Source organism: Bos grunniens, chromosome 4 (genome assembly GCF_055505025.1).
Source record: "Bos grunniens cultivar Pamir isolate PY7600 chromosome 4, Bosgru_T2T1.0, whole genome shotgun sequence".
Classification (NCBI taxonomy): Eukaryota; Metazoa; Chordata; class Mammalia; order Artiodactyla; family Bovidae; genus Bos; species Bos grunniens.
In genome coordinates this window covers 19,053,441-19,070,507 of record NC_141168.1, presented here as the reverse complement: position 1 = coordinate 19,070,507, position 17,067 = coordinate 19,053,441, and the positions used below count along the sequence as shown (strand labels likewise).

Below are 17,067 nucleotides of genomic sequence, written 5' to 3'. Positions count from 1 at the left end.
ACCCTGCAACCAGTCTCACCACAAGGAATAAGCCCACTTACCCCGAGGCTTGCTCCACCACCAGGTCAGGCATTCCTGGCGGTGTTCCCGCCTGCTGTGACAACACCATATCTGGGTCCAGAATAAAAATCTCATCTTGAGAAATCTCCATTACAAAGTGCAAATGTTCCTAAGGAAGGAAAAGAAATCTGCCAGATGACTTATAGGATGCTCAAATCCATCATTTAAAGAATAACTCAACAAAGCTATTTGGTCCTGAGGAATACTGAAATTTTATGACATAGCAAATGACCACAGCATATGATATTTTCAGAGGGCTGACCAGTGGCATTCCTCCCTGAAGGAACATGGTAGCAAAAGGCTGAGGAAGGGGAGAGTTAAATCCTTGGTTTGGGCCTCTTTAACCAGGATCCTGTCAGGTATAAGCAGAGATGGCCTTGCCTCTTTTTCCCAAATACTATCCAAGTATTGACACCCTGCATGCAACTTGGTCCAGCATGTGCATACAATGACCTGGACTTACACCCTCAGGATCTGGTCAAAGCTAAGTGGCATGGCTAATAACTGATTTTATCAATGGATTCCATCCTATACCTTCTTTTACATGAGAATTTGGACAGTGTGTGTCCAAATTCCACTTGCCCTCATTGGGCATAAGCATTTTGTTTTCTCACCACCAAACTCTGGGAAGTGGTGAGTTGAAAATAAGTAGCCTACAGATACATTTGAGGTTGCAAATTTGCCAATCAGAAATGAAGTTAAAAAGGCATAAAATGTGGCAAGGAAGCAGTAAAACAGCAGTGTGAATGAAAACTTGGAGTGCAGGCTGGTGACAACGTCGACAAGCCTACTTATCTTCTGGACTCATTTTCAAGGTCAAACCATATCACCTTGAGGTCACAAATCACAAACATGTGAGGACAAGTAACAAGCTCATGGCTGAGACTATGAGTATCATTCCAGAACTGTATACATTTCAGTGTTTTTGTTGGGGGAAAAATGTGTAATATTAGTATAGTTACTTGGGAATTTTTCACTTTCACAAATATGTTCAAGAAATCTTACCTGAGATCTGTCTATTCGATAAAAGCGATCAGCAGAAGTAGCTAGGGGGGAATAAAAAGTATATGGCATTCAGAGAGTCCTGTGTTATGGCACCAAATTTACAAGCTTCATTCCCACCATGACACTCCAGTCTTGCTGGATGACTGGCCAGTCTCTAAGTCTACTTAGAAAAATTCAGGACTTCATGTCTCTGTGGCTGCTGTTCCACTAAAGCCCTTCCCCAGGGCTTCCTTGCCTGAAGGTTCAGTGGTTAAGACTCTGAGTTTCCAATGCAGCGGACACAGGTTCAATCTCTGGTTGGAGAACTAGGATCCCACATGACCCGTGGCTCAACCAATAAAATAAAAAAAGGGCCCTCCCCATTACACATGACTAATTAAGTCATTTAACTCATAAGCTTGGGATTAAAATTATACACACTACTAAATGTAAAATATAGACATTCAATAACAACCTACTGTATAGCACAGGGAACTATACTCAATATCTTGCAGTAACCTATGATGGAAAAGAATCTGAAAAAGGATATACATATATCTGAGATATATACATATAAATGTGTGTATATGTGTATATATGTGTGTGTATATATATCTGAACCACCTGAAACTAACACAAGATTGTGAATCAAATATATTTCAATAAAAACTTAAAAAAAGAATCATGTCCTAAGAACCAACTTGAATGCCACCTCTCCTGTGAACCCTTCCTCAGCCCCTTCCTCCCTGCCCCAGATAGAATCAGTTGCTCCCACTTCCATGTACATTTGTAATCTGTTTACACTTCTTATAAAACTCTCCTCACTGAGAACTCTCAGACCAAGATATCTGCCTCTTTAAAGACTTGTTTCATTTCTTCTTTTATGTCTCAAGATATGGGCACAGAACCCTCAACAGAGCTGAAACTCGATATGTATTTATCAAGTAAACAAAGCTAGAAAAAAAATCTGTAGGTTGCCTGATTTCTGAGGAAACAATTCTCATTTTAGAAAAAAAAGAGCTTGAATTTGCAGAGTTAGGGACCACTTCTGGTATTAAAGGAATCATTTCAGTTTAAAACTGAGTCCCTGAGCCATGTCTGAAGAAAGCTAAAACAAAAAAAATAAGATTATTTAAGCATTCCTATAAAGGATTGGGCTGTGTGTGTAGTTTGAAGGGAAAAAATACTTAATGATAAACTCTGGGCTTCTAGAAATTAATCTGATTATTCCTAATATTGAAAAGAATTATGTTCCTCCTCATTTAAATCTAACAGAGTCCAAATATTATAAACAGATTTTCTACAAAGTACATAGTACTAGAGGGAAAAACTCAAAATGCAAATAATAGTTCAAAAATCATACATATTTAACAAGTAGCTTCTCTCCAAATGAAATAAGCTAAGAAGCAAGATAATTGTGGTTCTTACCCTCTAAAACCAAGAGCGGGGAATACCTGCCTGAGAAGGACTTAACCTACTTTGTTCTTTTAACTATGACTGCAATCTTGAAGCATTTTAAACACAGCTATTTCTAGAGTAAATGTAGTATCTAGGTTAACGCCATTAACCACACTTAGAATTTTATCTAAGACTATATACAAAATAGACTACATACAGAATAATTTATATACATTCCCATAATTTTCTTAAATATAAGTTGTTCCTCTGCAGATTCAGGAAAAACAAATGACTATGTTTTTCATCATGAGGGAATAAAGGACCTGGAGGGAAAGCAGTGCCAAATATCTTCAGAGGCAGCCAACAAGCCATTAATGAAAACCGATGTCATAATGTGTGGGGATGAGATTTGACACAGATATGGGTGCTCATCTTCATAAAACGTTCACACCCTCACACAGCCCATCATTCTCTTGTCCACATTTATAATCTTTCAGATGTACACAGAGCTAAACAAAAGAGAGGCATACAGGGAAAGCCCAACGTCCGCAGAGATGAGAGATACTGGGTAGCAGACCCACTGGGAGTATCTAAGCAGAAATGTACTGTAAAATGGGTAACTGCACAGAAAAGTGGGATTAGACAGCCTTTAGGGGGATGGATGGAAAATGGACTCATTAACCACATTAACCAACCAGAAAATGACCGACCTACTATGTATGCAACATGTCAAGCTCAGCAGAGCAGATGTGAATGCAACTGAAAATGCCCACCCTTTCACAAAAATGTGTAACTCATTCTGAGATGATGGATTACTGAAAATAATATGGAAGTTCCAAATATGCAAACAGCATGCAAATTAGTACCTATTCCCCCTGCTGATGAAATCCATCTACCAGCCTGAATTGAAGACCAGGCACTCAACTCGTTTTTGGAAAAGGGGGCACAGGAAGGGATGTGTTAGCTTGAGCAATTTAATGCTGAGAAGTTTGGCCAGAGTTAACTGACTTGCTTTGAGGGAGATAGCTTCAGAAAAGTGTGTTGCAATATCAGAAAGTCCACATTGTTTGAGATGCAAGTACCAATCACGTGGAGGGTTCCTGAACAATCTTTCGGAAAACTGGAGTCCACTCAAGCCATCAATGCTTTGCCCTGAGGCTTCCCGAACCCCCACCCCTCCGAAAATACAGAAACACTCACCATCTAGAAAGCACCACCGTGGGGAGAGTCTCTGAGCTGAGAGCGCCCTAGGGAAGGAGGTTTCGTGGTCCTGGAAAGACACACACACATCCTCATGGCTCCATTTGAATGAGCTGAGAGCTGTTCCTCACTCCACATTCTGCCCCATCACCTGTTTCTAAAAGTGAGCATCCTTTCGTACTCAAAGCGTTGGTGAGAGATCGAAGCAAAGTTTTCACTGGAAACACCCACAGGGGCTCTGCTTGGAAATGATTTATTTCGCATAACAACTCTCGCATACAATTTTCAGGAGGTTTTCTATTTTTCCATTAAGCATTCATAAATTCTATAACTTGGGACATGTACTTCCTTTGGGAACTCTATTTCTTCCCCTTTATGAAGCTGAGGACCTAGTGGCAGCTGGCTGTCATTTGCATTTCAGTTCTCCACACAGGTATAAAAATGTCCCCTACTAAAAGACTCCCTGCCACTCACAATTTTTTAAAACATAAAATGCTAATTTATAAGAGGATTTGGGGTGTTCTGGACTGGACTCAGTGAAACTGAGATAACTGACAGAAACGGTATAGATTAGGAGGGAGGGCAGGTCTCTGTGGGAAGACACTGAGACTTTGACCTTTATTAGCAATCTGAGATGTTCGACTAGAAGGAGCATCCTTGGAGTGAGGCTGGCTGTGCATGACCTTGTGTGTACAGAGGGGGACGGGAAAGGATATGGGAGAAACAAAGGAGAGCAAATCAGAGTTTATGCGCTGACTTCTTTGGAGGTTGAACTTGTCCCACATGGTCCTGGGGCAAAGCTTCTACTTCAAGCAGTGAATCTTAAAGCATGAGCCCTGTGCCAGCAGCATCAGCTTGCGAGGTTGTTAGGAACACAAATTTCCGGGTGCCACCCCAGATCTACAGACACCCTGGGGTGACACACATCAATCACTGAGGTGAGTCTGATGTATGCCAAAGTTTTAGAACCACTAGCCTAAAGTAACAGGGACTAAAATTGCCCATTATTAGGAATCTTGGGTAGATGGAGTTTTTACATGAGTTGATTCTGCAAATTAAATAATGAATAGAGGAAAATCTGATCTCACTCAGGACTGGTAGCAAAATTTACATGTAGAGATGTAGAAGTGATATAGCATGGATATAGAGATAAATATAGACTTCTTTCTTGAACTGGCTTTTGGGCTACATGAAATCTTGACATGTACCTATTTATATGAGAATTGTGTTTAACATTTTGGGAATTATACTTTGACACAAGTGATATCTTATTTAAAGAAACTTACGATTCTTAATGCATTTTTATAAAACAACTAAAGCTACCAGTGATCATACTAAGTAAGAGGAAGACAAATATAATACGATGTCACTTCTATGTGTAATCTTTAAAAATTGATATAAATGAACTTATTTACAAAACAAAAATAGACTCGCAGATTAAGAGAACAAACTTACGGTTACCAGGGGTAAAGGGTAGCGGGAGGATAGACTGGTAATTTGGGATTGACATGTACACACTACTATATTAAAATAAAATGCCTTTCCATGAAAAAAAAAAAGAGAGAAATACCTTAAGAACCTTAACATCAAAGACAAATGTATACTGGGATGGATTAAAAGTGGACCAGAAGTTAAGAGGAACAGATTGTCAAAAAGGAAATCATAATAACCCAAAGCCAAGATCTGTCCATTTCTTCACATTCTTGATGGATCCAAACAAATGAGGACCACAGAGGGGATGCAGGTCTTCCGTACTCACATAACTTTTTCAGTTTGTCTATCTGCACCCTCAATTCTCCTAACCAAAAAAGAGGACTAGAAGTGGTAGTGATGTTAGTATGGAGATAACAAAAAAACTTGGTGTGACTTTGCCTTAACCAACTCTCATTGCTAACACATTGCGGGTATTATATCAGGCAGACTGTGTCCTCACACAGGACTTGGCACACAGGTAGAGTGGGTGACCCTGGCATTAAGAATCCTGCATTCAGGGTCAGCAGGAGCGTGAACAGCAATGCAGTGCAGGCCAGGAGTCAGACTTGAGCAGGAAACGAGGGAAGTAAGGAAACAAATCGCCCCACCAGGAGGTCAAGGACTGGCCCCCAGGATTTCACGAGGTCATGGAGCCATCGCACAAGGATCCACTCTGACAGACCTGGCAGCATCCTTGCCACCAAACAGTGACAGCTGGAAGACATGTTTGCTTTGTGAACGCCACACGTTAAAGTCAGTATAAAAAGACAATTTCTGATGGAGCCACAAAAGCTCAAAAGCAAGCCCCTTTCCACACTGATTGTAGACACTTCAGAAATGTGATCGTCTGAACGCAGCTACATTTCTGAAGACAGTCACATAATCCCCTGAGCGGTGCCACTAACCACCATGTCAACAGCCTTCAGACTAGTTTAGGGCTTCTTGTCTTCTCTGTCCTCTCAAATAGCATAATCAAATCAATGATTCATCAAAGAGATAAGATACTTGACTTGCTCATTTTGTGATCTGTTATTTTTCTTCATAGAAATAGTAGGACTTAGATGAATGCGACCGTCATTGCTCTACAGTGTGGGCAGACTGATATAACCCTGGATGTAATTATGCTTTCTATCTCTTAAAACTGCATGCTCTTTAAATGAGTAATATTAACAAATACTGCTAATTCCCCAAACTCCTGATACGTGAATTTTCTCTTTTGATATATTCTAATGGAAAATCTGTTCTCATGCTAAAAACAGAGCATGCACAAAAGCAAACCTGACATTCCTCAGATATATATTTTTGAAAGTCAATTGGCATGAATTATATGTAATTGATAAGGAAATTACCTTAAACACTATCGGGCAAACACACACCAAACTTACCCTTAATTTACATTCAATTACTCACTGCTGATTCACACATAATTTCATGATTGTGCAGCCCCATTAAATACTCCACTAGGTTATCCAATTAAGCAATATTCACCTAGCATTTAACTACACCTTTATTGGGAATGAAATTCTTTTTCTTTCATAAAATTTAGGGAAGATATAAGCAGAAACAAAATAGAAGTCTCTTTGAATTGGGAATTTCTGCTTCATTTAATAATGTCTAGTCAATAATTGCTACTTTTAAATTTCTCTTACGTATCCATCCAAATTTCTTCTTTGCTGGTCTTGACATTTCCTGCATCTAACCCATCTACACATTCATTTTTCCCTCTCTTTCCATCACCAGGCCATATAGCAATATCTCTTATCAAATCTACTCCTTTACTACCCATGATTCTTGCAGAAGAAATGTACAGAAATGGGATACCCATTTGCAAAGCCAGCTTTGAAAGATGATGAAATAGTGATGGTGTGGTAGAAGACGGAAATGAGAGATATTCCAAAATTTTCAAGAGCCCTTTTCTGGCTAGAATGTCTTCCATTAACAACAACAACAACAACAACAATTCTGTGTGTGTATGTATATGTGTGTGTGTGTGTGTGTGTGTGAGACAGAGAGAGCTGTCTTGCTTTCACTTGTAATAGCAAACAGAATCTGGCCCCAGGCAAGTCTTACTTTAATTCCCCATTTGAGCCATTTCTGACAGTTTTGATCTAGCACCCAAAAAACAACATTCTTCAAATTCTTTACCTAACTCCTGTCCTTGTCTAAGATAAATTAATTCCCAGGAGGACTCCCATGAACTGGTTTCAACTCCTCCATTCAGACACTTCTAGACTCCAAACCACAAATTAAGGAGGGAGAAACTTCAGAGACAGGAGGGAGATGAGTAAGGGTAGCCAGTAGCAGAAAAGGAATGAGTCAAATATTTGTTGACACATGCTGTTTGCCCAGGACTAGACAGAGCTCCGATGGACTACAGAACAAACCTATCCTCTAGGAGAAGATTAGGCATGTAAAAAAAAGAGATCAGAGGATGAACAAATGGCTATAGAGTCAGATTTGACCAAGAGTGTTTTCTTATGAGGTCTTCCCTGGTGGCTCAGAGGCTCTAAAGGATGAAAGAACTTTTTGAAATTATTACATCTATAGTGAAATATTCCAACTATTCTGGAGTTATTCTAACTAAATTGATTCTTAAAGAGAAGGAATCACCAGATCCATTTTCACCTATTATTGAGTCCTATTGTATTTATTAGGACTTCTCAGGTGGCGCTAAAGAACCTGCCTGCCAATGCAGGAGACATAAGAGATGTGAGTTTGATTCCTGAGTCAGGAAGATTCACTGGAGGAGGGCATGGCAACCCAGTCCAGTATTCTTGCTTGGAGATTCCCATGGACAGAGGAGCCTGGCAGGCCATAGTCCGTGGGGTCACAAAGTGTCAGACACGACTAAAGTGACTGAGCACACACACACACGTTGTATTTATTAAAACCTCAAATTATTAGCTCATAATAGTTTGAAAACACACTTCTGTGTGCCAACTTCACCCATACATATGGTGAAACCCTGAGTGTCTACAAAATCCCTAACTGTCCCTGGTTCCATTGGGCCAGCGTATCCATAGATAGCTCTTTCTACTCTCCTTTACCTCTTGGTCTCTTGCTGTTCCTCTTTCCCTCTCTTTCCACTTTCTTCATCTAGCACTGTCATTGGCCTTGTCCCCACATGTCCTGAGAGCCATCAGAATGACTCAGGGCTTCTCACACCCTCACAACTGACATTTGGGGATGGATAATTCTGTGGCAGGGAACTGCCCTGTGTATTGTGACATGTTTAGCAGCTTCCTCGACCTCTACTCAGTAGATTCTGGTACTTCCATGTCCCCTAGTCATGACACACAAAAATATTCAAATTGCCCAACTGTCCTATCAGTTCAGTTGCTCAGTCATGTCCAATTCTTTGCGACCCCATGGACTTTAGCATGCCAGGCTTCCCTGTCCATTAACAACTCCCAGAGCTTGTTCAAACTCATGTCCATAGTGTTGGTGATGCCATCTCATCCTCTGTCATCCCCTTTTCCTGCCTTCAATCTTTCCCAGCATCAGGGTCTTTTCAAATGAATCAGTTCTCCCCATCAGTAGGCCAAAGTATTAGAGCTTCAGCTTCAACATCAGTCCTTCCAATGAATATTCAGAACTGATTTCTTTTATGATTGACTGGTTTGATCTCCTTGCAGTCCAAGGGACTCTCAAGAGTCTTCTCCAACACCACAATTCAAAAGCACCAGTTCTTCCATGCTCAGCTTTCTTTATGGTACAACTCTTATATCCATACATGACTCCTGGAAAAACCATAGCTTCGACTAGACAGACCTTTGTTGGCAAAGTAATGTCTCTGCTTTTTAATATGCTGTCTGGGTTGGTCATAACTATTCTTCCAAGGAGCAACCATCTTTTAATCTCATGTCCCATATGAGGGACAAATCTCCCTCAGCTGACAATCACTAGGATGTTTGAATCTGCCTCTATTCCTTAGTAACCTTACAACTTGGAGTTTAAAAGAGATATAATGAAATCCAGGGAGGGAGCAGAGAAGAAATCACTTCACAGTAGGAGGCCTCAAGATGAATCTTATTAAATAGGTAGACAAAGTTCAATTTGCCTATGAATTCTAGCTTATCTGCCAAGCTCAGGAATACCTGAATCTGCTATCACAATGCATTTTGTTTATCAAGTTATAACTTTACCAGTTACAGGTTATGTGAGCTGCATTAAGATTGGTGGGGGGTGGGCTTTGTGTTTAGACCTCAGAGATGATACAGGCAGGAATTTTCAGCAGGCTACAAATATCCAATATATTCTTGTATAACTTGTAAGGCTTGTCAGGTTAATACAAGGTGTCATTTTGAGGCTTAGGGCTGTGTTGGCATTTCAGTATGAATTTGGGAAGGGAAGAAACCAAAGCACTTCATTGCTTCAATGGCTAGGAACTGCCATCCGGCTCATTAATAAGGTGTCTCGGGGACTTCACACCTTTCCAAATCCTGGTTTTTCTCTTGAGTTTTTTTCTAGGCTTAGGAAACAGTCAGCTAAAATCCCAGCTGCAAGTTAGTGAGCCTACAGGAATTTTGCAAGTTTTCAAACTTACTGATGTTTATTCATTCCATGCAAGTTAATTCTTAAGTACATTTACTTCCATCTCATACATAAGAAAAGTCATTAGAAAGCATTTCAGGCTTTTTGTTGTTCACCTTACAGGTCTTTCTCCTAATCACTCGCTAATCTCAGACCAGAGATGCTGATATTACCAGTTTCTGCTTTAGGAAACAAAAGATCTAGTATTAAATTTCCTGCCAGTTGGTTTGGTCACTTTCTGGATAAAACAAATGGTACCTCTAGCCCATGTATTTTATACGCACAGGAATATATTGGAATCAATCTATGTCATCTCAGCCTCCCCTTAGCATTTGACTTATTTCATCACTTCTGCCTTTTTTGAAATACGTTTCAGTTCTGGCTTTCCTGATACCATCTTCTCCTTGATTTCCAGCTATCCAGCCACTCATCTGTCTCCATGACTCTTACTGACTGACTGTTCTCTTAACCTTGTGTTCTTCTTGACCACTCACTAGACACATATGACATTGAGCTCTTTTCTTTATGAAAACTCTCCCTAAGTGATGTCTAGCCTGATAGGTTCAATGAAGTAGCATTCCTTTGCTGCTGCTGCTTTTGCTAACAACTCTCAAATTTCTGTGTTGAGGAATGAATTTTTCAATGAGCTTTGAAAGCCATACATCCAATTTTCTACTCATCAAAACCTCTTGCATCTAATAGGCAGATCAAAATCATTGCAGCTAAAAGAGAACTCTTTATTCACCCTCCCTCCAACTCATTCCTAGTCCTGTCTGTCTGTGCTTGTAAATCTCAGCCAAATGAGAATGTTTTTATATCCCCCTACTCCTTGTCTTAATCAGCTTTCCGATGCTCTGCTTAGGCAATTTCTTCACCACCTTCTCCCTACTCTCCAGCCATGTTAGTTCAAACATCATTTCCCCTCAGTTAAACTACCTATTTAATGAGCAGATTCTGGGCATCCCTAGACAACCTTACTCCAGCCTTCTCTTAATATCCAAATGGCTCCTGATTTTTATAACTCTTCAAGGAAGTATGTGGTGCAAAGTAACACCCTGACACTCATCTTTGATCGTTGAATTGGTCATCCTATCTGGTCAGTGCACAAACTTTTGGAAGTGACATTTATAATGCAGAAGTTTTGACACCAGGGTTTGACCTGACTGCAAACAAACAACAAAAACAGGAAGATTTTGACACAGATAAGTACCATTAATCCTTCTGTAGGTTATTATGAACAAATAATCAACAAAATAAATGTCCTTATCACATTCTAGAGTCTCAACCATCCCCTGCTATCTGCAGACTTATAGAAACACGGCATAAAGAAAACACAGTACAAAATATCCATATATCAAAACTCTCATGCCAAAATGACTACATTGAATAAGTCAGGATAATAAATAAATGCATCATAAAACTAATTAGAGGAAATGTTTGGGATGCTTTGATAAAGCTGCAAAGGTTTAAAATACCATGTGTAACAATCAAAAATTCTAAAAAAAGACTTGAAATCTATGGCTAGCAGTGCCAATCCTTAAAGGGTAGAAATCAACTCGTCTTTAAAAACACTTAAAAAATAAAATGATATCTAGGTAGTGACTCTAGGTAGATATGCAAATAATGGATACAAAAAAGGTTGTGCCCTATCTAGAAAATACAGTGAAATTTGCCTTCTAAGGGTTGGCATTAAAAAAAAAAAAAAAACAGTCCCAGAAGTAGAATTTATTTTCTCATAGTAAACACATCTAAGTGAATTTTTGTCCTTTCTGTTGGAGCCAGATGGAGGGCAGGATTCTGGGATAGTGGGGTACTTTCTCTGAGAAATAAACAGACAAAGAAATAAGAACACCAGGGCCACTTCTGTCATCCAGCCTCAGGATAATTAGGCTGCTTTGACTGAGGGCACAGCTACTGACCTCCTGGGGAAGAAAGTTACCTGGAGGCTACAAAGCACAGGGGTCTTTAAATTGTTTTTGCAAAATGACGTTTTACCAGCAGTTTCAGGGGTAGTATAATAGACACCAAAACCCAGAATGAGATGCTACCAGGAATTGCGATTTAGACATTTTAAGAGCTTCTCCCACATGGAAGTATATAGGGTCTAGGAGATTTATTTGGAAGGTGTCACTGGCATGCTGTGTCTTCCACACACCCCTCCCAGCTGGCAAGGGTACCGGGCTTCTCAGGGATAAGGGCTTTTGTGGGACAACTGCGAGCTACTTTGCATACACCCCTTACAATTTGGTGTGATGCTGTGCACTGGTGTCTGAATCACGCCTGGGAAACCTAACGGGAAGAGGATGGCTTGCAGAGGCCTGTGCTACACAGCAGAGATGGGAAAGTGAGGGAGAGACTGCCCTCCCAGGGAATGTTGGGGCAAAGGCAGCTGAGTGCTCTCCCATGGACTGGAGGTGGGTCACTAGAGAGAGGCAGGCTGGGTTTATTAGATTCTGTCTATGAAACCAGGATGGGACAATCAGATTGCATTTTGGAAAGCTGGTTTGATGGTTGCAGAAGCCCATAATTTACTCTCTTGTTTGTAAACGAGAAACCCAACTCCTGGTTGCTCCTGCCAGCCATCTTGGATCAGGAAAACATCTTGTCCAGGGGTGAAATTTCACAGAAAAGAGAACAGAACAGAAAAACCAACAGAAAAATGGAGTTTGAACCGTGGTCAAAGGGTACACAAAATTCACCCTGGATCTGAACTTTGTGGTGAGGTAAAGCAAAAGACTCCCTGTCAAGCTAGTTTGACTTGCACTTTCTAGTATTTGTCACTAAAAGCACTTCATTTTATAATCCCTAAAAGATCTGGGAAGACAGCCACAGCCCAAATTTGTGCTAGACTAGAATTGTCCATTTTTCAGGAAAATGCACAAGAATCAAAATGCCAGCTTCAACTTGGCTCTTGGAGTGAATTCTATCCCTCAAGGAAGATGTGGAATCTAATTCAAATGAGACATTAATTGAAAAATGGACTTCTTTTGGCCGGAAGGTAAGAAACAAGGAGAGTCAATTATATGTTACCTGGTAATGAACTCTCTGGGAGCCAGAAGAAACTGACTGCAGGTCCTAATGAGAAAATGGAAAAAAAAAAAAAAATACCCACATATCTTAAGATTATTTTGAACAAGCTGCTTCCACGACTCCATCAACTAAATGCCCAATTTTATATTATTAAACCCATCTGGAAAACATCTTACTCTCCCCAATCCCTCAAGGTTAAACAATGAAGATAATGCCAAAAATAATAAAAGCACACTAAGTTGGACTGAGAGAAGAAAGGCCATTTAGCTACTGAAACTTAGAAATCCTAAACAGTGTTTAGAGGTGAGTGGTATAATTTCAAGGATAGAGAAGACCAAAAGTAAAAGACAGGTGATTTTGTTGTAATTAATGGGGGTCATATTTAACTTGCACCTGGACTTTTGGCTTGTGAAATAAGCTGCTTAGGTCCCTTTAGGCGCTTAGGAAGAATTTATTTACCTAAGACCAAAAACATACTGTCATGATAATTGTGTTTATACCAGTAAGTTGCTTGGCAAACAAGATTCCATAGACTCAAAAGAAAATCGCTGACCATCTCTGCATGATCACGAAGTGCAAATTAACAGGACTGAAATTAATGAGGTTTTACTGGAAGATTCTGAGAGCCAGGCTCCCTGTATAAAGTTTTATAACTAAGTCATTGCCACTGTCCTGTCCTGCAGGCTTCCTTGTTAATGAGCATAGTGATTCTATTTACAGATGTCAGCAATCCTGAGTACCTTTGTCCTCACACCTGCTTCCCACAGGCTTTATCAACTTACTGTCTAAGCCCAAGTTTAAAACTCTACCTCTTTATCTGTGCTTGCTCTTTACTTAAAAAAAAAATCCTACTTTTAGTTGAATATTTGTGCAATGAGCCCAACCGTTAAGCTAATTTTCAATAAAGTCAATTCACCAGTCAAATATTTTGCTATTGTGGGATCTTAAGTTACCCGAGTATTTTATATCAAAAAAGGTTTGTTATCAATTATGATTTTTTTATTACAGGTTTTTTTGAGGGAGGATCTACAATAAAAGAATATTATTTTGGAAAAAAAAAAGAACCATCTACTATATGTTCTGGGATTGATTTGGACCTGAGTCACATGCTAAGAAGTTTACCAACTTTAACATGCTCCAGTTATCTTTGGTAAATGTAGCCAAATTAAGCCACAAATATTAAACCCTGTTGACTTTTCTTCTCTCACCCTTATTAACAGTCATAAATCGGCATCTATCTCAAAATATTCTGCATTCCCAATTCCAACTCTATCTGAAACAATGCTGAAGAGAAAAATCAGTAATTAGTACATTACTTTATGCCTTCTACCTGAGTTTATATCCACCAAAAGAAACAGAATCTAATGTTCAAAGCTAAATCTTTTGCAGCCCCAAAGCTGCAAAATTTGAAGGGATTTTAAACACTATACATCTTCTTTATTTGTGATATTTACTTATGTATAATGTGTTGTCTGGAAGAGAGTTGCTCATCTTGGGGTATTTATCAAAATCACCCAATAGCTTTAAAAATAAAAATGTCTTGACCACATCCCCAGAAGTGATTCTAATGTGCATCTTTCACCAAGAAACAAAGATGAAGAAGTGGCTATTTGTGTGTGTGTGTGTGTGTGTGTGTGTGTGTGTGTGTGGTGTGTTTTGCCATTTTCCGGATAAGATACTGAATACTCGCCCTTGAAGTTCTGCAGAAACAACCCATGACCACTGTAGTGAATCTGGGTCCCTGGGCTTTGCAGGTGCAGTTCAAGGGAATGTCACATATGAGACTCCCCTTTCTCTTTCTCAGTGGTAAGACCGGGCTGAGAAAAAAATAATAGATTATTCCTTTGTATTCTGACACAAATTCTTTGGAGATAGAGATTTTTCTTTCCTGTAGAAGTTACATTAAAAAAATAAACCTAGTTGTCTCTGACTGAAGTTTGTACTAGACACAAAGCATTAAGTAACCACAAATCTCTGTTTCCCTTTATTATTTATCATACCCCTTGAAATTCTGTAGAGTTCAAAAAACACAGGTGAGCTGTCTGGCAAGACAAGGACTTCCAAGCAATAGTTATGGATCACACTGGAGCAACATCGTGCTGTTGCTAATCCCATCAACCCTTTCCCATTCCAACCACCTGAGGCAGAGAAACAGTGGGGTGGGGAGGGAGAGGATGCAGTGTATGCTTAAAAGATGAGAAAGACAAGGCCACCATTTTCCCATTTCTCCCCAAATGCCTCATTGTAGAAGTAAATAAAGATGGCTGGTAATTGTAGGCAAAAACGGAAAACTGAGCAGCATAAATAATTGGCTAAAGAAACTCACCTCCTGCAGGCGATCTATGTACATACGGCAAGTCTCCAAATCACAGTCTCCACGCACAACTAGAATGCCCAGTGGGATGGCTGAGGGCAAAGGAAAGAGAAAGTCCAAAATAACGTATTTGATTTTTCTATTTTGGCATAAATGCATTTTTTACGGTTGAAAAAGACCTCTCATAAACAATACTGCTTTTTTGGATATTTCACTCTCTCCCGGCACCTCTCCTATGAGCTCAGTCTCTTTACTTATGCAGTTTTCATATTTTTTCCTTGCATGATCCATGTTGCCCCTTGCCACCTGGCCAGCCTTCATTGCACTTTGTCTCAGTGGCCCTGAGGTGAAATATTATGTCAAGGAAACTGCAGACTGACAGGGCCAGAGGCTGTTCACAGCCAGCTGCTAATTTATGCCTGCATTTGCAAAAGCCAAGGTACCAGGAAGGAATTAAAAAATCATGATTCTGGACATTTACCCCTTTCCCTCTTAAATGCATGGGATTTAATCTTTCTGTCACTTACTAGTTCCCTAATAAGAGACTCAAGCTACTCAAGGTACTGTTGCTACCTGGTAGCCAATACCAGAACTAAACAGGCAAGAAATACTTAAAAAAAAAAATGCTTCTAGAAGGTTCACAGCTATAAAATCCAATTGATTTTAAAGATGGTCAGTGTAAATGTGGTAGCAGCAGAGCTTCAGAAATCAATGAGGAGAAGCTGTTAGGGGCTTTAAATATCTTTTCTAGGTGGTAGTAAATGTCACAGGATGACTTTAGTAGATAGAAACTCCTACTTTAGATATAGCCATAGGATTGTCTGAAATAATGAAAGTAGTCTCCTTCCCAAAACTTCAAAAAAAATGTATGTGTACATTTCTGGTTTTATAAGTATAGTTATATTATTAAACCCATGATTTAAAAAACATTTCAAAATCTTGAATCAACCAACTAGAGATTAACAAGGAGATGACAGGACAGTGGTGTCCACTAAAGATTTTTAAAAACCTTTCACTCATTGAATTTTTAAAGCCTCATCATTGATAAGTAGGTCTGAAAATGCAAAGTGCTAAGACTTTAAAAATGAACCATACAGACAATAAAATACATTTAAACTCATGGGAAAATCTTGAACTCACAAAGTTGTAGAGAAGATACACATATGAAAAATAAGATATGGAACACAGGCTATGGTAAATGCATGAACTTAAGTCACTTGAAGACTAGGCGACAGGGACTAATTCTTGCCTGGAGGGTAGGTTTTAGGCTCTCTGAAGGATATGGAGCCCCATTGGTCTTTTAGAGAAGCAAGAGTGGTCTAGAGAAAAAGAAATAGAATTTGTTTCTCAACATTACCCCTAGATTGGCTCCTTAGGAAGGTCAATACCACTGTCTCATACCTCTAGGTTCCCAAAGTGCTACACAATTAAACTAGAAGACATCCATCACCCTGTAGAGCTATGTAAGCCTATGAATCAGTACGGACTCTCTCACCACAGGAATAAGACTTATTTCCTTTACAACCCCAATATCTGGTAGATATGTAATAAAACTTTGTTTTTTTCATACAAAGGTGTGGAGGGAGGAGGAAGACAAGCTTAGAGCCTGTGCAAGTGTGAAAGAGAAAGTGTGTCTTTAAGAACTAAGTCTATACAGGATAGACAAAAAAGGGATTCAGAAGTGAGAGTAGGCAGTGTGCATTAGGTTGGAGCTTGCCTTTGTCTATTCTTCCAGAAGCTAAGCAGGAGAATGGTAAGCAAGTACGTGAGGAAGCATGCAACTGTCATATGTTTGGGGGAACAATAATCTGGGAAAATACTTTTTCCTCTCTCTCTCTCTTTCTTTTTTTTTTTTTTTTGTATATAGCTAGAAATTTCCAAAAAAAGTCTTCAGTATGGCAATCATGCATATTTGAAAGGAATGAAAGGGAAATTCAATAAAGAGATTCCTAAAAGTAGTGACTGACGTAATTATCCTCAACTAGACTACTCAATAGGTTCAAATAAGGTGATCTAGTTAAGTAAGAGAAGAATAAGGATTTCTAATCTTTGATGAATGAGGAGGAAAACCTAGA

General features: G+C 39.4%; 1 protein-coding gene across 20 annotated transcripts in view; it reads right to left on the bottom strand.

Moving 5' to 3' along the window:
• DGKI (diacylglycerol kinase iota) overlaps positions 1-17,067 on the bottom strand; it is a 512,936-nt gene that overhangs the window by 84,406 nt on the left and 411,463 nt on the right. For 16 of the 20 annotated variants that reach the window (XM_086395389.1, XM_086395393.1, XM_086395391.1 and 13 more), the window contains 5 exons: positions 15,005-15,084; positions 12,679-12,723; positions 3,643-3,712; positions 1,066-1,106; positions 42-169 (listed from right to left, as the gene is read on the bottom strand). In XM_086395389.1, the coding sequence (XP_086251515.1) occupies positions 42-169; positions 1,066-1,106; positions 3,643-3,712; positions 12,679-12,723; positions 15,005-15,084 (364 nt within the window). The remainder of the gene's footprint in view (positions 1-41; positions 170-1,065; positions 1,107-3,642; positions 3,713-12,678; positions 12,724-15,004; positions 15,085-17,067) is intronic. The other 4 variants (XM_086395384.1, XM_086395392.1, XM_086395385.1 and 1 more) reach the window with 1 other exon arrangement.